The sequence below is a fragment of the Perca fluviatilis genome, chromosome 22, assembly GCF_010015445.1.
Source record: "Perca fluviatilis chromosome 22, GENO_Pfluv_1.0, whole genome shotgun sequence".
In the NCBI taxonomy this organism is placed as follows: Eukaryota; Metazoa; Chordata; class Actinopteri; order Perciformes; family Percidae; genus Perca; species Perca fluviatilis.
In genome coordinates, this window is record NC_053133.1 from 16,677,378 (window position 1) to 16,704,547 (window position 27,170).

Below are 27,170 nucleotides of genomic sequence, written 5' to 3' on the forward strand. Positions count from 1 at the left end.
CAGAGGAAAAGTTTACCTTCCCCCTTAGGTTGTTCATTCAGTTGACGTGATGGCCCATGCACTTTGTAACCGCACCATAACTACATTAATTGAACCAAAGTCAAAGTATCCCAGGATATTGACAGTCCTCGGGAGACTCTTAAATACCTCTGAGCTCATTTTGTTTCGTTCCGCCAGGTGCTAACATCCTGAGAGACTCCACAGGGAACGTGAAGCTGGGAGACTTTGGAGCCAGCAAACGTATCCAGACCATCTGCATGTCTGGTACAGGAATCAAGTCCGTCACTGGCACCCCCTACTGGATGAGCCCTGAAGTCATCAATGGGGAGGGCTATGGGCGCAAAGCTGATGTATGGTAAGGAATATGATAAGATGGAACTGTAATGAGGCCCAGAGGGGATATAGCACAGAAATATTTATTACAAGCACAAAAATACACTGTTGCAGTAAAAGCAATATTAGACTGTTGTAGCACAGAAATATTTATTACAAGCACAAAAATACACTATTGCAGTAAAAAGCAATAAAGTTACCTCAATAAATGGGTGGTAAAGCAATACATTGGATGGAAACAGTTGTGTTAGTGATGAAGTAAGACCAGTTATAGTTATACACCTAGCAGTCACCAATACATGAATGCTGTCTTAATTCTGTATTACAAAACAGAATTATAAATTTGTGTTGGTGAATAAATCATCAGGAACACCGAAACATATAATGTAACCCAATGCAGTAAATAACATAGTGCTAGTACAACAACAGTTTTAATGAATATGACTATGTGATTGATATATGATATGATCTATTGATCTTATGTGTGTATGTATATGTGTATGTCTCTTTTCGGTCATTGTGGTCATTTTAAAAAAGTGCTGTCGTGTAAATAATGCAGGTACAATCATGTAGCAATATTTCAGCCTTGTTTTGGTGGTATGTACTGTATGTGAGCCAATTGCAGGTGACAGTTCAGTTCAAGTTTACTGTATTACGGGGAAATAAAACCAGTTACAGCTGTAATATACATGCCGTGGCGTACAACCCCAATTTGTACAATAAGTATAAACATAAATGCATAGAAACATAACCCATTAATCTACTTGAACTTGAACTACTTGAAATGAACTAATATTTGATGCCAATGTGATTTAAATTAGATGTTCTCACAATCAACCAACCCTGCTGGATGTTGTTTGTCCTCAGGAGTGTTGCCTGCACGGTCGTGGAAATGTTGACCCAGAAACCTCCATGGGCCGAGTACGAGGCCATGGCAGCCATTTTTAAGATTGCCACCCAGCCTACAAAGCCTGTGCTTCCCGATGGTGTGTCCGACGCAGGCAGGGACTTTCTGCGGCAGGTGTTTGTGGAGGAGAAGTGGCGGCCCACTGCAGACGTTCTGCTCAGCCACCCGTTCGTCCAGGGCTGCTTCTGAGACCGGCGGACCCCCCTCCCCTCCCCTTGCCTGTGAGGCCTCTGCGGTCCCGGGACCTCCACTCCTCTCTGGCCCGCCCCATCCCCAGGGCCCCACTCTCTTTCGTCACCAGACTCCAGGGCTCAGCATCACTTCAAATTCCTGCCCTGCCATCTATCACCAGTATCTGCCTTGTCAGGACCCCTGCGTCTCTCACCAACTAGCACAACCTGGATTACTCACGGAGAGGCCAGGTTGACTGCTGTCAGACCTCCAGAGTCCTCCGAGGCGTCGCAGTGTGTCGCCTCAGGAGGGGACTCGCGAGAAAGCACTTAGCAGTCTCACAAGCTGCAGACTGCTGTCCTTTTAACAAGAGCAGGAAAAGTGACCCAAGTTAGAGAGCAGTGTCGTCTCAAGCTTTCTGGGTCTTTACTGTCATTTTCTGTCACAGGACATTGTCCAGGTTTGGCCAGACACTATGTAAGCGTGACTGACTGGTGACATTGATCACATCGGATAGTACTGTAAGTAACTCATCAGTCTCAGTTAGCTGGGTGTGAAATTAAATGGTAAAATATTTTTATATGACGTACAATAACACAGACAAAGTCATCTTAGCCGATGAGTTTTCTATTGTCACTTAAAAAATATAAATAAATTTTTGTCAACGCCTTACAATAAGAATTTGTAAGTAAGAATGTCTTTTTTTTAAACATCTTAGAGGGTTGCATTACCCTACTTTCATGGCACTCAGAACCCCATTTAGGACTGTCAACATTGCACTTTTGATATCATGCATTGAAACATTTCCAACATGCAGGATAATCAACTGAGGAGATATTTTTCTATTTGAAGCATTTTTAAAAAAAAATCATTTTGTATGGAGAATTGTGTAAAGAAAAAAAGAACCAAACTTTTGCATCATTGTGCAATGTCTATTAAGCAATACCAACACTGTTGGAGTCTGTGACAGCCATTCCAGCTTCCCATGCAGTGAGCCTCGACTCCATTGGAAAAAAGTGGCCAAAGAAAAGTTGCAGAAACTTTAGGCTAAGTTCATGTGCAGTATTAGTCATGTTGGATTGTTTTGTCACCTTAGAGCCCTATAGCCTTTTCCATGTTACGGCAGCTTCGTGCACAGACCAAATCAGATGCATTGACGTCACATTGTGTTGAGTATGAAAAGATGTGAAGTTCTATTGAATTATGCGTCTCTTTTACGTTTTTGTTTTAACTTCAGTATGAATCCAGTCACCCCATGCCTTTACTTTGCTTTCCACACTATAAATGGGTCACTTAATGGCTACTTGACAGCACACCTTGCTCTGAGTGATGTCATTTGAGATCATATTACAAGTCGCCATAAAGGGTCAAGTTGGAAATACGTAGCTAAATGCTGTATTCTTTAAAATGGAGTTGAGATGAAACTTTAACTGGGGAGATTGAAGTTGGAGGTGTAGTGACTAGCTGTAATACAGTGGCACTTAAAGATTGTTCAAATCTGTTTTTTGGACCTTTGTCAGTGCCTTATCTGAATCTGCTTATAAACACAAATGTTCACTGCCAAAGCAGAAAGCTTCTTAATAAGGTGAGCAGCTGTTCAGTAGAGAGCACACACAGGATTTGCTGAAGTTCTTTTATATGAAAAAATAAAGATTATACTGTAAATACATATTGTTCTGCACTTTTGTAGGAAATTTCTTTACATTATATACAAATCTATTTGATGAAATAGCTCGTTATACAGTAGATTGTACTGTGATGTATGATTGTCTCTTTGAGAGCTGGAAGGCAACATGAAAAGACTGGGAGGCTTTCGATTCGTTTGTTTTTGTCTTAAGTGACAAAGCTTTGAAACATGAAATGTATCAAGTCATTGATCTTTTGTACATTTAACTTAATAAATCCAAGGTCTAAAACTATTTTCTTGTTTGATTTTCTTATGTTGTTTTGTGATCACATTGCCCTTTACTGTATATCAAAGGAATGAGTTGTATCCACAAAGCAGTTACTCTAGTTTTTTTCTATGGCGCTAATATCTAAATTATTTTGCACTACACCGGGTTACAACCGATGATGAGGACAAAGAGAGAGAATTGTTACCACACATGCTTCAAAATGTATAATTATTTTATAACCTAATTGATATATATTTGAATCCATCCTCTTTCCTGTGGACAACTTAATTGATTAATGGATTGCATTTTTATTCATGATAAAAAAAAAAAAAAAGTCAACATATGAACCATCTTTAAAACAAGACTAGGTGTAAACCTCCACTGCGTTCTTTGCTCTTTAACTTCAGTCTGAGTTCAATCTGAAGATGAGTCTGAATATTTACAGCTTTTACAAATGATATGTAAAACAGAAATTAGGTTATTATTGTTTAAATTGTCATTGAATATATGCATTGAATGTGGGAGGAACCGGATTACTCGGTGTAAACCCGTACATATCACTGAGGTGGCCCTGAGAGTTTAGAGGGCAGAGGTCAGCTGGGATGGAAGAGATGGTAGCTTGGGTGTGAGGCACGACCATAGGGCACGACTGGAGCTCTTTACTGAAATATGTTTTGTTTTTTAATGTTGATGAACCAGCGTTTATATTCACTGAATGTGGGAGAAACACTCGACGCACCGGTGAAAACCCTTACACAGTAGACCCACGCCACATTTCATCTACATAACACCAACCCTATATGTTTGCAGGTAGGCCTTGTGGAGGAGAGCCTGCAGATGGTCCTAAAACGCTTGTTGGGGTCAGTAGAGATTGTCCAGTCAAAAGCTCTGAACAAATTGAAACCCAGCACACCTTCATGTGTACTAGCCACCATGAGGAAAACGGAAAGACACCTTGAGCCACAGGTAACAGTGGCTTGTAAAAGTCCAAGCAAGGGGATCTCTTCAATTTGCTCCACCAAACAGAAATTTGATTGTATATTATGAGGGGGTTAAGGGAGAAGTGTTGGTTGTACAAAGCCTCTGGTATCAAGGTGATTATGCAGCCAGTATCCACATTTAGGACACAGTCTGCAGCGTTTCATGAAGCAATTTCAATATGCAGTTTGCATGATATATAAATTCTCCTCCCAGAGGTCGGCCAATACAAAAGCAGAAAAACCTGCAAATGGGTCCAAGGCTTTTTTTAGAAGTTGATTGCGATCAGTAAATATTTTCCATTTTAAAGCTTTGAACAAGTCTATCCCCAGTAGCCTATATAGTGACCCAACTCAACTACCTTGAGGGAAGCACGAACACTGCTGGAGCCACAACAGTGCATTGTACATATTTGTCATGGAGGAATAAGAGTCCTCATTTGTTACAGAAGAGCCAAAATTAAGATTTCACAAAACAAATCAATAGATATAGTCTAATCTTTTTACATCTAATCTTACATCATTGAAACTGATCATCAATGTATAACCAAATGCATAAATTCAGACATTTTTCAATTTAGACATTTTCCTGAATAAAGGTCCCAAAAACATCTCTGACTATAGCCTACTGAAACATTTTTACTGTATCAGTTAGGAGATTTTACCAAGTAAAAGTCACACAATTCTACACTGAATTAGATACATTTGTGAAACAACAGGTGCTGAAAACGGCAGTGCTCCAATTCATCTTCGGTAAACTGAGAAAAAAACGGATCTTTTCAAAAAGAGATTCGGATCTTGTCGTTCACCTAAAAGATTCGTTTGTTTGAACGACTCATTCGCGAATGACATAACACTGTTGGCCAGGCACTGAGTAAGGACCGACAGACGCTGCTCTCTGATACGTTGCAGATAAACAATAGTCAACTATTGCTGCTATATTGAAAACTACAAGTATGTCTACCTCCCGTATAGTCATATGTTTACTAAGAAACGACTTGCGTCTCCACGACAACGAGGTAAGACAATCTGTTACAGATCCATATAACGTTAGTCGTCTTTCAACTTCAGAGCAACTGTTTAACTTGACGTTACACGTAAACGTGCCTGTTGCACGTTGTGTGCCTGACGTGTAGTATTTTGAGAGAACATTTTGATCTTATTATGTAGTGTGTTTGGCACTAGCATCAAGCTAGTTTCGCCCATAGGTTTCGCCCAGCAAAAACAATGTTACTTCCGGCGTTTTATCTTCGACAATAAAAGCCTCTTCAAAGTTAAATGATCAGACATTTTTAATTCATCACAAAAACTGCACAAATGATATGTCAAAATATGCTACATAACCTGCCTTTCGTCCCCACCTTGTAATTTCATGTATAGCGTGGTTGTAAGACAAAGGTTCCTCAAGTCAGGAAAATGGATAACGTTACATCATGTAGCTAGCTAGCTAGCTTCATGGTAGTCGTAGCTAGCTAGCTAGCTACGACTTCAGGTTTCATTTTTCAAAATAAAAGACGGGATTTTCCAAATGTTGCACATGAACATGCATTGGCATACTTTTAGTGTCCCTTAAACATAAAATTAGATTTCAGGTTATGTGCTTTCAACAATAGCTGGCATGGTTTAGTTGTATACAATAGCAGTGCACTCCCAGAAGTAGTTTAGCAGTTTGGTCATAGTATGTATATATATATATATATATACTTAAAAATAGTATATATATATATATATATATATATATATACTATTTTTAAGTGTTTGCTGTAATCAAGTCATCACTTTTCCTAAGAGATGATGGTATAACCCATACTTTGTACTACATGCAGCTTTTCCACTGGGCTCAAAGAAATGCAGAGTACATTGTCCCACTGTACTGCTTCGACCCTAGACATTATGTGGGAACGTACAACTACAACCTACCAAAGACTGGTCCTTTTCGTTTGCGCTTCTTACTGGAGAGTATCAGGGACCTCAGAAACACATTGCTCAACAAGGGCAGGTAACTAAACAGATGTTTGTTTACTTGTCTTACTGTGTATGACCTCAATGTATTTGTCTTCTACTGCTTTATCTAACTTGTTGACTTTTTCCACAGTTTAGCATTGTCTTTGTAATAGCATTAAAGACCCATAATGTGTTTGCAATGTTTAAACATGATTGTGATCGTACAGTATGTATCATGTTATTGTTACACGAACACTCTGCTTTTTAGGATTTAATTGATAAAGATGTAACAGGATCAGGACACACCTGAGCTTATAGAGTGTTATGTTTATGTTAACATAATCTGTTCAGCGAGGAGGAAGTTACTAGCTCTCTACCCAGGATGCAGCTTGCCTGGGATGGTGTTGACTGGGACTTATTTTGTGTGTGTGTGTGTGTGTGTGTGTGTGTGTGTGTGTGTGTGTGTGTGTGTGTGTGTGTGTGTGTGTGTGTGTGTGTGTGTGTGTGTGTGTGTGTGTGTGTGTGTGTGTGTGTGTGTGTGTGTGTGTGTGTGTGTGTGTGAGACAGCAACCTTGTGGTGAGACGGGGTAAGCCAGAGGAGGTAGTTGCCGAACTTCTCAAGCAACTGGACTCTGTCAGCACTGTGGCTTTCCATGAAGAGGTAATTTTGAACAGTCTCCCTCTTATTGTAATTATCACGACTTTACATGACATCGTCTGGTGATTTTACAGTTTTTCCTTCATGCGCTCATGTTCCAGGTAACTTCGGAAGAACTTAATGTCGAGAAACGAGTGAAGGATGTCTGTGCACAGATGAAGGTCAAAGTTCACACCTGCTGGGGGTCTACACTGTACCACAGAGAGGATCTTCCATTTCACCACATATCCAGGTGAAAGAGGATATGGCTTGCCTGGGACAAAGCCTCCAAGCCCGGCTTAACGTCCTGTTTTGATTCTGGCAATTTTATGAGAGATTTAGATTAAGTAATTTTTAGAATATCTTGTAACATTTACTCCTGGTTTGTTAGGCTGCCTGATGTTTACACTCAGTTCAGGAAAGCAGCGGAGACCCAGAGCAGGGTGAGGCCTCTGTTCCCAACCCCCGAGCAGTTAAAGCCTCTCCCCCAAGGGCTGGAGGAGGGAGCCATTCCTACAGCAGAGGACCTGGAACAGACAGGTACAACATTCTAATTTATTATCTGCTCAATCCAAATGCTTTAATTCAAACTGTATGAATCATACATTATATATTGCGCTTCCCCTTTGTGTCTTTATTTTCTGTGAATTTGTATCACCAAGACAAATTCCTGTACATTTATTGTATACACTCATTAAATTAACTTTTGTGTACATGCTACTGGCAATAAGGAAGCACAAATTGTTCATTTTATGCAGTGCCTCTATTAAGTAAATCCACACTGCTGCTACTTTCAGACTGCTGAGCACAGATTTCCTCATTAAGTGCCAGTGAGCGAGCAGACAGGCTTGAATTCCATGTATATGATTTAAGCTTTTACGATTATGTGCGTCTTAATGCACATCAGGGAGTGTTCAACGTGTATGAAATCAGTCGGATGCTGAAATGCTTCTCTTGTCTTATTCCTCTAGAGCCTGTAGCTGATCCTCGCTCAGCCTTTCCCTGCAGTGGTGGTGAAAGTCAAGCTCTGGCCAGACTCAAACACTATTTCTGGGACACTGTGAGTACAATTTCCATTACAAACAGGCACTAACGGCTGCTTATAAAACTCATATTTATATTATCTACTATGTACTGTATATGTAATAAATATATGTTGTCTGTTTTGTAGGATGCAGTTGCAACTTACAAGGAAACTCGTAATGGCTTGACTGGTGTGGATTATTCCACTAAATTTGCACCTTGGTAGGTGTTATTGTACTATTTCCTCTGCTGAATGCCTACTTACTAGAGTTTAATGTTCCATTTCTTAGAAATATATCTATATATAACGGTGCTCCTCTGGCATTCTGCAGGCTGGCAATGGGTTGCATTTCACCCAGGTATATTTATCATCAGATCCAACAGTATGAGAGGGAGCGAACAGCCAATCAGAGCACATACTGGTGAGTCTGGAGTTAGAAAGGACTGGAATTCTTAGCTGAGTGAGATACAAAACAATAAAATCTATTCTATCTATTATATCTATGCATAGGCCACTATTTAGTGGCAAATAATACACATTTGTCTTCACTGCTTTCTTTCAGGGTCATATTTGAACTTTTGTGGAGGGATTACTTTAAGTTTGTAGGTGTCAAGTACGGAAACAGATTGTTTCAAATCAAAGGTAAAATGAGCTCAAGTTTAACAGATTTTTTTAACACTCTATAAATTAATGTAATGCTCATGGTAATTTTATTTTAGGACTTCAGGACAAATCTGTTCCATGGAAAAAGGACATGAAGCTTTTCAATGCATGGAAAGGTTTGTTCCATTTTCCCTTTTTTGTTTGCATTGTTCCTTAATAAAAAAAAATCAATAAGTGTCTTGAAATGTGTGCATTGAAAGTGTATGCACAACATATGTATCAGTAGCTGAAAATAAATATAATTTGTAACTACAGAGGGACAAACAGGAGTGCCCTTCGTGGATGCCAACATGAGGGAGTTGGCAATGACGGGCTTTATGTCCAACAGGGGGCGGCAAAATGTTGCTAGCTTCCTCATAAAAGACCTGGGCCTCGATTGGAGGATGGGAGCTGAGTGGTTTGAATACCTTCTGGTAAGTAGGTTTTAAATCAGTTTTAACTTTTGAAAAGCAAAATGGTATTTTTTTTTAAGGACATAATTAATTATGTAATAAATGGATTATTGAGATGTGGAATAATTAGTTTCTTAAATACTTAGCTCAGCACTTGATTCCTTTTATATTTATGTATAGATGATGATACTCACAAGTGCCTCATATTATTTATAATAATATTATTCATATTTTCCTTTAAAGATTGACCATGATGTCTGCAGCAACTATGGCAACTGGCTATACAGCGCTGGCATAGGAAATGACCCCAGAGAGAACAGGAAGTTCAACATGATCAAGCAAGGCCTCGACTACGACAACAATGTATGTTTGAGAAGACTAGTGCAGTGCCCATTGAAAATGTGCCTGTTTGTAACGGGCGATTGCTTGGCCTTTGGTATTGCTGCTTGTAGAATTCTTCAAAACCAAATTGTACCCCAAAATTACTTACAGAAGGACCCCAAACCACTTAATATGCAACTCCACTGTATAGCCTGCTACTGACTTACAGTGTAGGCTACTTCTACATTAGAGGAAGACATTGTACTACTATATTTACCTGACAGAGAACAGGGCAGATTCAGAATGTAATCACAAAATATCACAATGACAATGTGGAGTAATCAGACATTAGCATCATGGACTCATGGCAGTGTGCTACCCATCTGGCCCGTTTTGAGAGCTAATCAGCACATAGCCCAGAACGTGTGTGTGTGTGTGTGTGTGTGTGTGTGTGTGTGTGTGTGTGTGTGTGTGTGGTGGGTGTGTGGGTGGGTGGGTGGGTGTGTGTGGGTGGAGAGAAATGTCTTGTGTCGTATGATCGTTAACAAATTTAACACTTCAGCAGAGGTGCTCATTTCCATACAGGTTTAGTGGCTTGAAGGTTAACGGTGAAGTATGGATTTGATTCACGGGGGTATTTTGGCAACGGCAATGTTATTAGTGTTGTAAATTAGCAGTAGACTTAATTAACCCGAGTCTGATGAAAACTGCTGTGTCTGCCCGGTTCATTGCTGAGATTTTCTCGCATTGCACAGCGCTGTAAAGGAATAATCTCCAAGATTATTATGTTCTGCCAGCTCAAAGCAATTTAATACAATAGAAAAGAGTCCCCCTCCCTGTTGCTTGTGATGTGCAGGTTACCTTCCCCCCAAACACGGACACACATACATACAGATACGTCTCGCTTTATTAGATAGATAGCCTGCCTATAAGTGGCATCACGCTCTGTCTGCCACTTGTTGTCTGTAGCTGGTTGTGCTTTGCATGTGTGGGATTCTGAAACGTCCTTAAATTCGGGATTTGTCGTTTGTTTATTCAAAGTCAAAGACAGTCCAAAGTAGTGCTACTTTGCACATTTTTGTGGGTCTGAGGTGTATGTCACATTTTAGCTGCCAAAGCTCCACTGCTCTCTGTCTCTGGTCTTCAGTGTGAGAGGGGGAGTGGCCAGCGGCTAGAGCGGCAAAAGCCAATGTGTGTTTCTTTTACCGATATATAATTAACAATATATTTAGCATTTCTTTTTTTTGTAACAAATTTTTATTGGTTTTCAGCAGAAACACAAGTTATACTTTTTGCCATCATGTCAGTAACGGAGATAGATAAAATAAAAATAATAATAATATATATATATATATATATATATATATATATATATATATACACACACACACACACACATATACACACATATACATACATATTGCCATCCATCTATTCTTACCAGGGAAATGATACATCAAGCGGAGTAAAAAAAAAAAAAAAAAAGACAGTATTTGAGAACCACAGTACAAGAGAAGGCACTTATGGATTTAACCCAGGTGGGCGTTGCCATTTTAGAGAAAACTGGCCCCTCATCACTAGCCGAGCCAAATCCTCAGGTTGGTAGTCAAGTAGAGAAGCCCACATTTCATTGAAAGACCTCTCGTTACCCTTCGCAAGTAAAGTCTTTCATGAGGGAGATACCTGAATATTTCAAAGTGACAGTAGGTGGTTTATCATTGATCCAATTAATTAAAATACATTTTCTAGCCAATAATAGCAATTTGTCGCATAGTTTGAACTTTAAACGGGTTAGAGTCACCACCCTTGAGGGGAGGCCAAGAATGAAAAGGCCTGGGTCCCTCTTAACTTTTGCATGAAAGATGCCTCTTAGTTCCTGTGAAATTGTACCCCAAAACCTTTTTATCAATTTACATTGCCAGAAGAAATGGTAATATGTTCCAATCTCTCTATGACACTTGTTACACAAAGGTGAGACCTGACGGTCCATCTTATTTAGTATGTAAGGAGTTATGTGTAGACGGTGTAATATTTCATGCTGTGTCTCTCTCAATCTATTACATGTAAAGGTGGATTTAACCACTTCAGTGGTCTCCTGCCAGTCATCCTCAATATACTCCATGTCGAGATCTTTCTATATTTTGCATTTCTAATACAAACAACGTCAGACTTGGCTCTGCACTTACTCGTGCCCGTAGCAAGACACCTGTCAAGTTTGAAATCCATTGGACTAACAGTTCTAGAGATATGTGCGTAACACCCACACAGACAGACGTTCCTGCAATTTATAGATAGATAGATAGATAGATGTGTGAATCGTTACAGTAGTTTCATTTCCCTTTTGTTTGGAACGTGGCATTGTTTGCTGTCACATGATAGTGATGAAACCAGGAAAATGTGAAGAAAGCTGTAATATAGAAATTTCAGTCACTTGTTGAGTCATTTTTTTGGTTACCCATGCATCTGTTTTAGGGTGACTATGTGCGGCTGTGGGTGCCTGAGCTGCAGGGGATCAGGGGAGCTGACGTGCACACGCCCTGGACCCTCAGCACTGCTTCGCTGTCACATGCTCATGTGTCCCTTGGTGAGACCTACCCCGCCCCCATCATCACGGCGCCCGAATGGAGCAGACACATTAACAAGAAACCGGTGGGTGTTTGAGAGAAAGGGAAGTGGATAGTATTAGGTGCTGCTGCTGTGATACCTTTTCTGTCCTCTTTATTTTTTTATTTTTATTTTTTTGTTTACTTCGTTCACCACTAGCAAACAATAATATTTAATAGTTTTAACTTGAAAGAGACAATGTTGCCTCGCTGTCTTTTAAACCATCAAAGTAACGGTTTGATTCCTTTTTTCCCCCAGAGTGGCACAGGGCCTTCACCAAGAGGAAAGAAAGGCCCATCTCAGACCCCCAAACAACATCGGGACAGAGGCATAGATTTCTATTTCTCCAGAAGCAAAAACCTGTGATTTTCCTTAAAAAAAACACCGAACGTGTGGATGGAAGCTCCTATGATGCAAATTTGACTGTTTTCTGTAAAAATCAGTGTTGCGCCACTCTCGTATTGATTCAGGGAAGTTGTCTGATTAGGATTTGAGGCAATATTCGCGCTTTAATACTTGAAGTTGACTGATCTCAACATCAGTTCTTGAGAGTAATAGCCCTCATTAAGCGCCTTTTATTGACTTGTTTCCTCTTATGCAGCAACAGTGAAAGTCACACTGGGGTTTTCAGTTTTGATGCAGTGAATAAGCTGTCTGCTGATGTTTTTGTGCAAATTGCTTTTATTGCAGTCTCCTTCTGTCTGTTTGGATATACAGTTCAGAGGTTGCCTATTTGTGGCTGTTACAAAATAAAAATGCCAAATTGAATTGTATTTTTGTTGTGTGATGTTGTTACGTAGTGCAGTGAATTGCACCTTTTGCATTAGACTGAATCTTCACATCCTGATTTCAGTTTTATATTAAATATTATCAAAGAAAGGAGGGCAAGCCAAGCTTTCAGGGACACTTTGAAGCAGGGTCCAAAATTAGCACCATCTATTATGCTGGTAAAATATACAAGTGGCTGGTAGATTTGCTTCACTAACTAGCCAAAAAATAATGGTAATCTATTGAGTGGCTGGTCAAATTTGAACATTCATTAGCCATTTGGTTGGTGGACGAAAACGTTAATTTTAGACCCTGGTTGGGAGTGTAGGCAAGAAAAGGGAACAGAAACCCCGCCAAATATTTATGTAATGCCCGCTGCTTAAGCCTTCACTCCTCAATAAAAAAAATAAATCTGTTTCTTTCCAAACAACCCGATAATGCCAGTACAATAACAACTAGAGTCTTGTGGAAATACACTTTTTGTGCAATGGTGTATGTGAAGGAAAACCACACATCTCCTCCTCCGTGTGACGCAGTCACGCAGTATTTACCACATCCACTTCCTGGTTCTGTTATCAGGTAGGCTGTGTGGTGTGGACACCAGAGACTACTTGCGACTTCGTATCGCGCTGCTTTCGGTTACAATGTTTGCCGTTTTGTGTTTTACCTAAAGCCTGTCGTCTACGGAAACTTTCGAACATGGCTTGTGTCGATTCAGAAGTTGACTTGATGACGATTCCTCTCATTGCACTGAATGTGACATTGAGGAAAAAGTTGGCACTGTACCTGAACCCCAGGAACGCCGTGGCCGCGGACTGGATGGCTGTTGCAGAGGCCATGGGCTTCAATTACCTGGAAATAAAGAACCACGAAACGTCACAAAGCCCCACTAAAACGGTCCTGGAGAACTGGCACGCCCGCGACTCCGATGCGACGGTGGGGAAGCTGCTGTCAATCCTGTCCGAGGTGGATAGAAGTGACATTGTGAAGGATCTTCGTCCTTTCATAGGTGCGTTGGTGTCAGTTCAATTTTGTTTTTAGATGCTTATCTCGTTAATACAAACCTAACCGCGTACTAACTTAACAGTTAAAGTACATTTTCATCGCGCGTTCTGTCAGTGTAGGCCTACTTCAGGAAATGAAACAAATGCCTGAATTCCCATATTGCAAAAAGTATTATGCACATGTTTCTGATGTCCTGTGCTAAACATAAAATTCAATTTCAGCTACAGATTTGTGCTTAAAATAAATTCCAGATAATCCAGTTCACTTTCTGTATTTTTCTATACATTTCTGGTAATCTACATCTCCCCTAACTTTATTTATGTGTCATTTGCACATGTTCATATTTTGTGTACCAGATGAGGATGTCAGGAAGTACTGTGAGAATCTGAGGAAGAAGGCTGAGCCCCCACTTCAGGTCCCTGAGGTGGACAGCTGTTTCCCGCGCACCCCAGAGAGAGTTGGTATCACCCTGGAGGATGACCCTGACGGTCAGTATTTGTATAGACTTCATTTTTGGGTGGCAGTAGCTCAGTCTTAGGGAGTTGGGTTGGGAACCGTAGGTTTGCTGGTTCAAGTCCCAGTACGCACCAAAAAAAGTACAGAGTGTGGATTGGTAACTGGAGAGATCCCAGTTCACCCCCTGTGCACTGCCAGGCGCTCTTGAGCAAGGCACCGTAACGTAACTTTACTTGAGTATTTCTAGTCTGCTCTACGTTGTTGTAATATTGTATTTTTAACTCCATTACATTTCTCTGACCACTGTAGTTATAGGTTCTTTGCAGATTAACTTTTCACACGCAAAATATTCAGAAAAAAGTGAAATAAAACATGATGTATTACCCGTATATATAATTGGCTCCACCCTGACCAACTACGACAGTAAAATGCTGTTTACATGTTAATACATCTGTAATAATAATCCAGTCATGTCAGACACACACACACACACACACACACACACACACACACACACACACACACACACACACACACACACACACACATATATTATAACACTCTGAATTGGGCCATTTTGGTTTAAGGTCTTTTTGTTGTTAAAACTATCACATAAGGAGGTAACACAATGGTGATGGAGCTATCAACAATCCATAGCTTTTTCCGTTGTTTAACAATTTCCATGCTGCCTGTCATGTCATGTGATGGAAAAAATATCATAAATGTGCAATAACTTATGTATTTTGCTAAAGTCAGACTTGAGATAGTGATAGCAGCATTATCGCACAGGAAAAGGTCCAACTTGTGTCCTAATCTGACAAGTCATCTGAATCACATCCCACTTCACTCATGCTGCACTGCTCAGTGCACTTGTGGTTTCCTGATCATGCTCATGTTTTGCTTCTGTGGAATTTTTATATATATATATATATATATATATATATATCTCTATCTCTCTCTCTCTCTCTATATATATATCTATCTATATATATATATATCTATACATATATATATCTATCTCTTTATATTTATCCAAGGTGCTCCTGAGCTGTTTGATGCCTTCATCTGCTACTGCCAGAGCGACTTCGAGTTTGTCCATGAGATGATTCGCGAGCTGGAACAGACAGAGTACAAGCTGAAGCTGTGTGTGTTCGACAGAGATGTCCTCCCGGGCTCCTGTGTATGGACCATCACTAGTGAACTCATAGAGAAGAGGTGGGATATTGACACTGCAACTAACCATGTCCAGGACTATTCTGTTGATTTGGCCAGTACAAACAAACAGGGCAGCCAAAGCACAGTCGGATGGCTGGATGGTTGGATGGATTTACTGTTTACCTTCAACTCTGCTGTGTGCGGCATTCAAGATGAAGGCTGAGTGGAGTTATGAGGTTTTGTCGAAAGTTTGAAAATCTAATGGGCTTACAATATTTAGTCACAAACTCTTTTTAATACTTTTTATTGGTTCAATATTTTTTAAAACCCACTTACTGACGTAAAGGGTGACCAATAGGAAAAGAAAGGGAAAATCTGGAGGTATGAGGTTTCCACCCACCAGTGACGATATTGTACTCTCTGTGGCTCTATTAAAGGACAATTCCGGCACAAAACGAATCTATGGGTTAATAACAGATGTGTACCCACTCTGTCATTCTCTGGGACATGTTTTCATGCTAATCGAATGTGTTTGTAGCTTGGAACATGCTAGCGCGGACCGCTGATTAGCTTACAACGCTAGTATATGGGGCACAGGGACACTCAAATTAAATCGCTATTTAATACCACTAAAAAGGCTAAAAATATCACCACACCTTAACGTTGGCATAATGAGGGTCCCCAAATGTTAACCGAAGCATTGAGAATGTTGTAAGCGTACAGATAGTTTATTGAAAAGAGATTATAAAGACAGTCACGTTCATGTTTACATGTGGGTGCCATCTTGGAAACCGGTCATGACTAGCCGAACGCCGTGCAACGTGGAATCTCCCATGGGCCGATGTTGCCGGAAGAAAGCACTGAGCGCATAAGAGAAGCACTCAACACAACAACAGACTAGCTAGTGCTTCCGCAGGATATACACTAAAGAGATGGCGGATTATTCAACCGAATTTCAAAACATCGACAACGAACCCTTTCAGTTTGATGGACATCCTTATCTTTTCGAGCCGGAATATACTGACGAAGAGCTACTGGAGCTCCGTGAAAGGGCAACGAGAGAGAGCGAGAGAGCTACCGGTAGTCAATGCAGCAACACAGCCTCGTACTTCGGAAAACTGGTGGTGTACCTGCGGACATGGTGAAGCTATGGCCACCGAACAGTAGTGTCTGTGCGCCCGCACGTAAACATGAACGTGACTTCTATAATCTTTTATAATGTATTAATTATAGTGTCTTTTATAATCTCTTTTCAATAAACTATCTGTACACTTGCAACATTCTCAATGCTTCAGTTAACATTTAGGGACCCTCATTATGCTAACGTTAAGGTGTGGTGATATTTTTAGCCTTTTTAGTGGTATTAAATAGGGATTTAATTTGAGTGTCCCTGTGCCCCATATACTAGCGTTGTAAGCTAATCAGCGGCCCGCGCTAGCATGTTCCAAGCTACAAACACATTTGATTAGCATGAAAACATGTCCCAGAGAACGACAGAGTGGGTACAAATCTGTTATTAACCCCTAGGTTCATTTTGTGCCGGAATTGTCCTTTAATCACTTGTCTGGCGAAAAGAAAATTGAACTTGAAAGTTCACAGATACAAAAGACATGAAAGTTTCAGTCATTGCAGGAAGCTAAACTTTTCTAATTACAGTTTAATTTAATTTTAGATTTAGAATGCCAACTGAGAGCAATAAATATAAGTTTTCTGTCCTAAAATGTCCCTAATTTCTATATTCACTATAATATGTGACTATCTGTGCAGGTGTAAGAGGATGGTGGTGGTGATTTCTGATGAATACCTTGAAAGCGATGCCTGTGACTTTCAGACCAAGTTTGCTCTCAGCCTCTGTCCCGGTAAGTTACATTTTTGTTATGTTAAACCGCTTCCTTTTTCTGACATATGCCTGTGCATGCTTGTAACTTACCTTTTATTATTTCTGCTGTTTCAGGAGCTCGAAATAAACGGCTTATTCCAGTAAAGTACAAGTCAATGGCAAAACCGTTCCCCAGCATTTTACGCTTCCTTACCATATGTGACTACACCCGGCCTCCCACACAGGCCTGGTTTTGGGTACGGCTGGCCAAAGCTCTTTCTCTGCCATAATTTTGGTCCAGGCAGTTAATTGTGTGTTTTTTTATTTTTATTCCATCAAAGGGGATATTTGACAATGACCAAACATCACAGGTTAAAGTATGTGCTATTGTTGTGATCTATGTCTTTCTGGCTTCTGAACACACTTATCAATTACTGTGTGTATAAAGTATATATTATAGTTTGACTATTTGTGTTTCCTATGAAGATGACACAGTGATTTTTGTATATTATCATCATGAAACTCAAGCTGCAGAAGGATACCAGATATCAACAAAGTTCTCACTGCACACAGCCATTATGTTTCAAAAATAACATAAGTTGTACCTGCAGCTGTTTTGTATTTATGCAAGGTATATTGGCGAGGAGGATGTGTTCGTATTGGGGGTAGCATGTGCTAAATTTTTTTTTTTTTTGCGCTGGCCACTTCCTCTTATGAGTCAACCTCTAGATGAGATTGGAGCGCAAGAGGAAGAGATATTGTGATTTGACTGACTGCTGACACCTGCCTTTCTCTCTTACTTGCTCTATTTGTCACCAGGATTTCTCTACATTTTGTACTTTTGATATGGTCTCTTTTGAACAGTTTAATAAAATGAATTTATTTTACCTTGAATAAATGGTCTGAAGGTCTGAATTTCCTCAAAATAAATTGAACACGTTTTTCCTTTTTCTTAAAAAGCATTTGTAGTCATGAAAGCAAAATATTTTCTGATGTTCTCCAACATGTGTCGCCATTGCGCAAGTCCTGCATGTTATAAAATTAACCAACAGAGGTGTCGCTAATTGAATGCTTTAAAAAAGAAAAACTTTGCCTCAATTCATTTCACAGTTAATGCATGAACACCCCCCCCCGGCCAGGTTTCTTCTCTCTTCCCCCCCCACAAAAAACGGGTCCTCCGCGCCCCCCCTTTTTTTTAAACCCTTTTTTTTTCATTTTTTTTTTGCCCTGAGTGTAGCCTGTCAGGTAACCATTACTTGCCAATTTAAAACTCAAACGTGCTCCATCAATTACATTTTCTGGGTGAGGAAGGGCTGAGAGTGCGATGTGATAATCTGAGCAAAACATATGCGTTTTGTTTTCTGTATGAGAAGAACGAATGCCTGCAAGGACTACCTCTGGGCAATGAATACCCACAGTTCAGCTGCCCGCCATTACAAGTGTGGCGGAAGTACACACAAAGGCTTGATCCGTTTTTGGGCATGTTTTACCCAATATTTAAACACCACTCTTTATGTATGTAATTAGTAAATGCAGACACCTAATTATGTATATAGTTAAAGGCTTTGTGTAGCTAACGTTTTAAACAGTCGCTGTATGTATGACACTGTCTAGCTCAGCCAACCAGTGCCAATAATAATTGTCTCTTTATTGACTAAAGTGGATTCCGGAGCACGTCCCACACTCAATATGTCCGCCGGGAAGGTCCACATTTGCTCAGTAGGAATGCGGTAGGCGGGGCTGCTACGCTCGTGTCAAACTTTGGGAATGACAGGAGTGCTGCAGGATTCGCAAAGAAGGGGAAGTGTCGCCCTTGTTGGTCCTGTTTGGATTACTTTGACTTGTTTTTACGCACAGTCTTTGCATTCACCATCTTTCTACAGATAGCACGGCTTCAGCAGACTCCTCAGCCATGTCGGAGGACCTGAGCTCTCAAACCTGGTCCATCAACAAAGATGATTATGAGCTACACGAGGTGATTGGTATGTATGTGATCCTTAGCTTGTTAGCTTAACGTCTGTTTTAACCGACAGTCCGATAATGTCTGCTTATCACAGTTTACATAAGCTCTAATATCTTCCAAGTGTAAAGCAAGGCATCTTCTTTCTCTGGAGCTAGGTTAAGTTCATCACGTTTGGCAACTTGGCAGTCCTAGCCGGGCGGTGTTGTGACTTGTAGTCAGTGAAGTGTTTCCAGTGAGAGCGGGTAACTTACCCCGTCCACTGGAGCTATGCCGAAATCGTAAACGAGCGTTACAACGGTAACGTTACTGTCTAGTCAGGCACTGACTATTTGCTAGAAAAGAACCGCTTTCATTGAACAATAGGTTATTAATGTAAACCGCTAGCTTAACATTTCTTACATTCTGGATAGAGAGCGTTGTATCTATGAAATGTTAACTATATGTAAAATAAAATTGGTCAGTGTTGGTATATTCAACTGAACGTGACATTAGCTACAAATGACAGTCTCGAAGTTATCTTTTGATTTGCTAAAGCAAAGTATCAGCCATGTATCGTTACTTTAGCTCAGTGATTCTCACAGTGGGGTCCAAGGACCCCCAGGGGTCCGTGACACTCAGCCAGGGGGTCCGGGAAATGTTTTCAGATTTATACATTTAAATGATCATGACTTTATTTATTTATTTTTACAAAAGGCTTCTTAGTTCAATTAATAATATTTTAATTATTAAATCTATAATAGTTTATAGGTTACTTTCTAATCTAACACATCCATAACTCTTATTAGAATCTGCAGATGTTTGTTTAATACATGTCTAATATATGTCTAATACATTTCTCTTGTTTGTTCTTCTCATAACTAAGATTCTTAAAGTGTAAAGAATGCTACGTCAAATTATTCCAAAAAGTGTGTGTGTGTGTGTGTGTGTGTGTGTGTGTGTGTGTGTGTGTGTGTGTGTGTGTGTGTGTGTGTGTGTGTGTGTGTGTGTGTGTGCGTGCGTGCGCGCGCGCGCGTGCCCATTCCCAATTAAAGTACACTGGATATTTAAGACCAGAACTTTTCCAAAACACTGGTGTTGCCAATGCAGAGTCCAGAGATTAAACTTCATGGTCCTTCCCGGAGTAGGGTATTGTTTTGGGCAATTTACTGCCTGAATTAATCCAGTTATGCCAGAGCTCTTTGGAGAGGATTAATCAGTATTAGAGTGCTCCTTACCATGTCCCTCACAGAAAATGGGAAAGGTAATGTGATAATTTGTTGGGTTAACATCAAATAAATATTACTTTTGTTCAAACCAGTCTACATTAAACGTACACACATTTTAATAGTTTGGAGGCTAATATTAGTCTAGAAGGTTTTCTTTTAATAACACAATAAGTGCTTTGTATGTATAGCCACATTTATTTTAGTGTGACAATTACACTGGAAGAATTGCGGCTATACACAGAGTATATTACACCTTTCCTGTGCAGTGTCAAGCCTGGGTGAGTCCTGAGAATGGCTTAGGGGTTTGCTGGCCTGAGGAATGACAGCTTTTACTTTTGAAGTTACGAAATGTACCACCCCACAAATACCTGACCCTGTCCTACCTTTGGCTGACTTTGTTTTGGAGGAAATAGGAGAATAAAAAGGAGTGTCTAACATATAAGCAAAGTATTGTCCTCACAAATCAGTTAGTTTGTGCCTCTGGTTTACTTTACCTAAGTGGTGCGTGCTTCCTGTACAGGGAATCTGTGTGTTTATAGAGGGTCCATTCTGCAGGCAATAAATTAACCTTTTTGTTTATTTTTTTTAAAAGACTTTGATTTAACGTTTACCTATTTCTACGTTTCTTGGAAAATGTGATTTGAGGCAGCCCACAAGATAACGCCCTGCAATTTAGCATGGACACAGATAATGTCCCTCTTGTAGAGAATTCTTAGCATAGGTATAGGTCTGCAGCATGCTTAGGGCAAAAGATCATAATTATCAGTTAAGCTTTGGAAATGAATTGTGCAGTCAGCCTTGTTTCTTCCCCCCTCGTTTGATAAATTACCGAAAGCTGATTACCAGTTGTGCTCTTAAATCTGAAAGAGTCGGACTTCCTTTTTATATCATCTAAATCAGCAGAAGCCTCTGTGTGAGGCTGTGTTCCCAGGCTGCTCGTGAACATAAGTTAAACAAGAAAACTCCTCCTGTTTGGCATCTGCTTCTGTTCTATTAAACCTAGCAAACAGTCTGTGGAGCTTTCTCTCTCTCTGCCCTCTCAGACAGTCTTTGCTTGATTACCCATATTACTAACACATAGGGCTGGGTACAGAATCCAATACGTTTTAGGCACCGACCGAATTGCCTCTAAAGTATCGAGTATCGAAAAATGCCTTGTCATTCAATACCCAATTTCAGTATACCTTTCTAGGAGTAAATCGGGGTCAGTCAGTGAGCCAATAAGCATACAGCATGCTCCTACCAAGATCTAATAATGTTTGTGATTGGCTGTCTAACGTTACATGTCATAGAGACTCGCAGTAAAAACTTGTATCGTTTAGGAACCGGTATCGAAGTCACAGTATTGGTATCGGTACAGGTACTGAAAGTTTTTGAATGATACCCAGCCCTACTAACACAACTTTAAGTCAGTAATGTGGGTTCATGTGTGGATGGCATATTCTCATATCATATCTCGAGGCTGCACAACCGTCGAGTGGGCTGTGGTGGTGTTTTGGAGTGTGTATTTGGGGAGGAGGGTGGGTAAACACAAATGCAGTTTAGAGTAGGTTACTTCGAATTACCAAATTAGTACAGGCTACTGTTTGTATTAGAAAGTTAATATAAATAGACTTTTTTTATTTATTTAGAGCTTTCACTGATTACAGTGCCAGGTAGCATTGCATGGTGTGTCTTTCTTTTAGCTGCTTTTTAGCTGCTTATGGCATCACTGATGTTTTTTTTTTTCTCACAGTCGGTTATTATCCCACCAGAATGTACAGTACAGCACATGCACACTTGTAGGAAATTGTAACTAGAGCAATGAGACCTTCTTGTTTTCCCAGCACAATGTCAGTGCAAGGAATCCACATAGAGTCACAAAAGCCTAAAGCCCTAAGGCGATGTCATCAAATTGCTTGTTTTGTCCGACAAACACTTCAAAATAGGCCTGGGCGATATGGAGAAAATCAGATATCACGATATTCTTGACCAAATACCTCTATCGATATTGCGGCGATATTCTAGGGTTGACAATATCTTCACACTTAGATTTTAGATAATCATCAGTAATGTGGACATAATGTCTAAGTGGGAAAAAGGCAAATAACAGAACAGCTAGAACAGTCTGGTAAGTTCAGAAAAGTACATCACTTTACTGTAATGCAGCCTTTAAAACCAGGAAAAGACAACAATTACGTCATATCACGATACGATATCCAAAATCTAAGACGATATCTAATCTCATATCACGATATTGATATAATATCGATTATATTATTATACTAGATATTACCCAGCCCTACTTAAAAACTTAAAGATATTCAGTTTAGTATCACATAGAAGCAACACATCCTTACAAATTTGAAGCTGAAAAAAGAAAATATTTGACTTTTTTTTTTATTCAAAGAATGACCTTAACTAGAAAGTAGCTTTTTAAAAAAATAGTTGGCAACTATTTTCCTGCTGATGGACTCATCGATAGACTGATCGTTTCAGCTTTACTTGAGTATGCAACATATAAAACCTTTTTAACAGGTAGCCGCTAGTTGAGCTAAACTACTACAACAGACTCCCAGACCTAAACCCACCTCTGCTCCCCACTCTAACAGTAACTGTTGGGGAGATACTGTATGATGTTGCCTACAGCTCTTCTCCCCAGCTGGAAGGTTGGCGTTTTGAGGATGGCCCTATAGCATGCCCAGCAGAGCTATTGTTTGGTAACTTCCCCAGGGAAAGAGGACTTGTTATTACATGGTTCACACCCACTCTTTTGACCGTACTGAGCATTGGATCATACTGGACAGAGCCCATAGGAAGAAAAACAAAGTACAGCTTGCTTTCTCATTCTGGATCAGGCATTGGATCATTCGCGTTGGCAACTATGGACTGGAAACTTTCTGCTCCCACTGCTTGTATCCACCGGCAACCATGTTTTCCTCCCTGTTGCTTGTCCGGGCCCTCCGATGGTTTAAAACTTCAGTTATGTTCTAGCAAACTTAGCACAATTGCAAGCAATTTAATGTCCACTTCAAAATGTAGGCCAGATTCATTTTTAGAACATTGCATCCTGGGATATTGGTGGAATACACACTAAGGCAGAGGCTATTGGTGGGATTTCAAGTCATGTGTGACATTTCTTCTTGTACCTTTTTTAAATAATGTGTGGAATATCAGCCAGCTGTGCAGAGGAAAGGACGTCAGAGCAGGAGAGACAAACTGGGAGCTGCTGCCACTCTGCTGGTGACCTGCTACATCCAGCTAATTCAAACACAAGCTAATCTGATAAGATATTATTGTGCTGGGTGCTATGTACTTTTTTGTGGTTAAAAACGATGAACTCGATTTTACCTAGTCAAGTATTTACATCTTTTCATGTGGCAAATATTGGCCAATAATGTAAGGTATAATTTTATTTGGAGTCTACATCTCATGAGTAGCCGCTCTTTAATGAGACCTCGAGATTTAAATTGCCTCTTGGTATTATAATGGTCTTTGAGCCGCTTTTAATGATTTTAATTAAGTGTGACGCTGTTGTCCTAAGTAAGCTTATTATTCTGTTGACTATCCTTTTGTGTTTTGCTATCTTGCTTATTTAGACTTCATAGAGACGCACCAGAATATAGAAGGAATGCAAACATTCCATACTTGGATGTCAACTCCCTAAAGAGCAAACATGTCAACTTACAGGTTAATGGCAAAGCCCTCACTGGAGTTTAGGGTTGAACAGTTCAGTTCATTGTGAAGAAAAAAACTTCTTGAATGTCCCATTCACACATTGCCAGGCTATAGTATAATGTTCATAACTAGAGCTTCCCATGCAAAACTTGATGAGTTTGGAGGAAACATGCTTACAGAAAACATTAGCTGCTTTTTCAAAGATCATGATTGTTTTGTCCATGTTTCCCCCACAGGAGGGATCAAACCGTCTCATCCTGTCTGCAGTTTTTTTTTTTTTTTTACTATCTAAAATAGACCTTGACATCTAGAGCTTCAACAGATTCTTGCACGTATATAAAAACAAAAGTTATGAAAAGATGATAAATCTAAACAAAGTCACATTTAAACACAAATTACACAGCTAAACTTAAACTTGCAGCGAAATGTATAATAAGAATCCGACAAATTCACACAGTAAATTGAAGTCTTGGTATTTTTAAAACTCCTATCCATTTCTATTAAGAAAACTTTTGGGATCAGTTCTAGCTCTTGATTGCTGAATTTCTAGGATAATGATACATGTTAATTACTGGAAACAAAAAGGAGTCCTCTGCAGTGTATGTGCTGAAAAAGGGTCTGCCTGACATGTTTTTAGTTTAGTTTCTGACACACCCAAGGAAATAAGAACAGCTGCATACTGCAGTTGGTTTAGAGATATTTTTCTCGAGGCTGTTTACGTAGTTATCTGAAAGTGAAATGGACAAAAAGGGAAAAGTTCAGCTACGTCAACACACCACATTCATCTGACAGCTAGATCATCTTCATTTGATTTCACCTAATGTGGTAACTTAATATATAGATTTGATTAAGCCATCTACTTCCAAAACAAGTTAAATGTTGTTGCTGTGCCTCTGGAGAATATCGACAGAAGAACTTTGAAGTCATTTTTTATCTGTATTTGTAAAGAGCTGACTGCTGTTCTGTTTGTAATCTGTTCATTTATTAAGTAATTTACAAAAAAGAAAAACACACACCTACTGCTTGATATGCAGCCTTTATATCTGTGCCAGACCGTTGAACAGATTAGATGTTGGCCTACTACTGCAGATCTTGCCTTTTGTGAGGATGACTCCTTTGTTTGCTTCCTCCCATTCGGATGGAGAGGGAGGTGAGGATGATGCCAGAGATGTGACGATGTGTGGCTTATTTTATAAGATAAGACCGACGTATGTGCATCATAGCATAATTACTCAACTTACAGCTTTGCTTAAAACCTCAAAGGCCTAGTGAACAATCATGTAACTAGTTACAATAGTAGAGACATGACTACTCTAGGCTGAAAGACCTTGTGCTAAGCTTAGAAGTAGCAAATATCAAAGAGCATCAGGTCTATATTAAGTCAAGGTTGCGACAGGCTGGTAGATTGGGCTTCTTCAGTCTAATTGGCTTGCAGAGCATTGGTGCCCCTTGACCTTGCCTGCTGCAAACCCAAGAAAATCCCCCCCCCCAATCACACACACACACACACACACACACACACACACACACACACACACACACACACAAGCACTTATGCTCTCCAGCTTGTCCAGCCACCCCTGACGACTGACTGTTTATTTGTTTGGAGGAATTTACACTCCAATGTGCACAGGGCAACTGGCTCCCTGTGGTCCAGCTGGGGCTGTGCTGCACATCACTGGCCAGCCTCCAGAGGTTTGTTTGGTATTGCTGGAGGTGGAGGTGGTGGGAAGGGGCTGGAGGATATATTTACAGCTCTGTTCAGCCCCTTAGTTTTGCGCAATGGTGGTGTGATCTATGATTACTTGGACGCTGGAGAGTTGAGCGAGGCCAACTACACATCATCAGAGGTTGCCAGTCAATAGGTGGCACCCACTGCAGCTGTAGGAAGTAGGCTTTCACACACAGTATACGACTCATGGTGATTAAAGTGACCGTTGCAGTCTATCAATTACAGGAAATTACAAGGAAATTGCAATTTTATTGGATTATTTTAGAGATCAAGAGTTTGTAGTTAATCTCAGTCTCAGCTATATTGAATAGGTTTATGCTTTTTTGTTCTCTGCTTCTCTCATATAGCCTGAAGTCATTATTATCCTGAATGAAAACGGTTAAATAAAAAGCGGTCACATCTCCAGTGACGGCTTTACTTCTTAATTAAAATAATTTCTTTTTCTTTAATATAGCCCTTTTGAAACCTCCATACTCCACTGGCTCAATGAAAACTCCAAACAATGAGCACTTTGTTAATATTTGGGCATAGCTAAGAAGAGGGCACAGGAGGTTAGGAAAAGCTTACTGGATGGCAGGCCGACTCACCAAAGCCTGTTGCCAGAGGACAATGGGTTCCCAGCTGTGTGTGTGTGTGTGTGTGTGTGTGTGTGTGTGTGTGTGTGTGGTGTGTGTGTGTGTGTGTGTGTGTGTGTGTGTGTGTGTGTGTGTGTGTGTGTGTGTGTGTGTGTGTGTGTGTGTGTGTGTGTGTGTGTGTGTGTGTGTGTGTGTTTACACAAAGCAGGAACGGCAGGCGTACCTCTCCTGGGGAGGATAATAAAGCTTTTGCTCTGATGATCACACGTTATTCAAAATAAAGATTAGCCCACTGTTGTAGGATTTAAGATTTAATCAGTTTGTAATCTATGTATTGTTTGCTTCTACATCAAAATAGTAGTTGTGGTGGTTAGACTTCCCACTGATGCTATGATCCAATACTGATTTTAAAGTGTTCAGGTCTTAAAAAGTCTATAAACTGGACATGAAAAAGTATTGATTAGTAGTATTGATCAGCAATATTGTTCAGTTGCAATGCATACATTTGTTTTTCATTTGTATTTATCCTTTTTTTTTTAAATTGTATTACTTGTATGTGACTTGTAAACCTTTGGATCCTTGAATCCTCCTGGTTTTAGAGCTACCGCCATGTTCTGGATTGTGGTGTCGGTGCTGTAAAGAATAATTGCCGGTTTTCAGTGAACAAGATCTTCAAATTGTGCCAAGGATGTAAAGAGGGAACTTTCTGAACAGTATAAGTACCAAGCTTTGGTCCTCTGTGGCATAAACCTCTTACTGAAGCCTCCTGGGGATGTCTCGTTTAGCAGAGTCACCGGCCCCAATCAGACCCGCTTCATCAGGCAGGATTTGGGAAAGCTGATTCATAATTGATGAACAGACAGTTAAACTGTGCCAAAGAGAAATCGGATGAACTGTCAAAGCACAAGTCTGCTTAACCTTCTTGAACTTTTAGTTTAAGTTAGGTTTATTATCCTACAGTAGCTAT

The 27,170-nt window shown here is 40.1% G+C and overlaps 4 protein-coding genes across 4 annotated transcripts in view; all 4 read left to right on the forward strand.

The window, feature by feature from the left end:
• map3k22 (mitogen-activated protein kinase kinase kinase 22) overlaps positions 1 to 3,330 on the forward strand; it is a 40,024-nt gene extending 36,694 nt beyond the window's left edge. The window contains exons 17-18 of the mRNA XM_039790123.1: positions 178 to 355; positions 1,201 to 3,330. Of these exons, the coding sequence (XP_039646057.1) occupies positions 178 to 355; positions 1,201 to 1,429 (407 nt within the window). The 3' untranslated portion in view covers positions 1,430 to 3,330. The remainder of the gene's footprint in view (positions 1 to 177; positions 356 to 1,200) is intronic.
• A 1,788-nt stretch (positions 3,331 to 5,118) lies between these two features.
• cry-dash (cryptochrome DASH) lies at positions 5,119 to 12,641 on the forward strand. The gene is made up of 14 exons (XM_039790501.1): positions 5,119 to 5,302; positions 6,110 to 6,282; positions 6,795 to 6,888; positions 6,987 to 7,117; positions 7,256 to 7,404; positions 7,836 to 7,924; positions 8,036 to 8,109; positions 8,220 to 8,309; positions 8,451 to 8,530; positions 8,608 to 8,667; positions 8,807 to 8,964; positions 9,187 to 9,306; positions 11,737 to 11,913; positions 12,127 to 12,641. Exons 1-14 carry the CDS (start codon positions 5,240 to 5,242, stop codon positions 12,232 to 12,234), a joined length of 1,566 nt encoding a protein of 521 aa, XP_039646435.1. The 5' UTR covers positions 5,119 to 5,239; the 3' UTR covers positions 12,235 to 12,641.
• Positions 12,642 to 13,188: 547 nt separating this feature from the next.
• Positions 13,189 to 17,969, forward strand: myd88 (MYD88 innate immune signal transduction adaptor). The gene is made up of 5 exons (XM_039790502.1): positions 13,189 to 13,645; positions 13,998 to 14,129; positions 15,135 to 15,312; positions 17,020 to 17,111; positions 17,207 to 17,969. Exons 1-5 carry the CDS (start codon positions 13,336 to 13,338, stop codon positions 17,359 to 17,361), a joined length of 867 nt encoding a protein of 288 aa, XP_039646436.1. The 5' UTR covers positions 13,189 to 13,335; the 3' UTR covers positions 17,362 to 17,969.
• Positions 17,970 to 18,583: 614 nt separating this feature from the next.
• The window catches only part of oxsr1b (oxidative stress responsive kinase 1b), a 48,809-nt gene continuing 40,222 nt past the window's right edge, over positions 18,584 to 27,170 (forward strand). Inside the window, exon 1 of the mRNA XM_039790207.1 lies at positions 18,584 to 19,053. Coding sequence (XP_039646141.1) covers positions 18,984 to 19,053 — 70 coding nt within the window. The 5' untranslated portion in view covers positions 18,584 to 18,983. The remainder of the gene's footprint in view (positions 19,054 to 27,170) is intronic.

Excerpts from the sequence above, each read along its gene's own strand:
- cry-dash (XM_039790501.1), top strand. The coding sequence starts at position 5,240 with ATGTCTACCTCCCGTATAGTCATATGTTTACTAAGAAACGACTTGCGT. Across the intron at positions 5,303-6,109 it reads TGCGTCTCCACGACAACGAG|CTTTTCCACTGGGCTCAAAG; the intron begins GTAAGACAATCT and ends TACTACATGCAG. Across the intron at positions 8,310-8,450 it reads GCCAATCAGAGCACATACTG|GGTCATATTTGAACTTTTGT; the intron begins GTGAGTCTGGAG and ends GCTTTCTTTCAG.
- myd88 (XM_039790502.1), top strand. The coding sequence starts at position 13,336 with ATGGCTTGTGTCGATTCAGAAGTTGACTTGATGACGATTCCTCTCATT. Across the intron at positions 14,130-15,134 it reads CCTGGAGGATGACCCTGACG|GTGCTCCTGAGCTGTTTGAT; the intron begins GTCAGTATTTGT and ends TATTTATCCAAG. Across the intron at positions 17,112-17,206 it reads TGCTCTCAGCCTCTGTCCCG|GAGCTCGAAATAAACGGCTT; the intron begins GTAAGTTACATT and ends CTGCTGTTTCAG.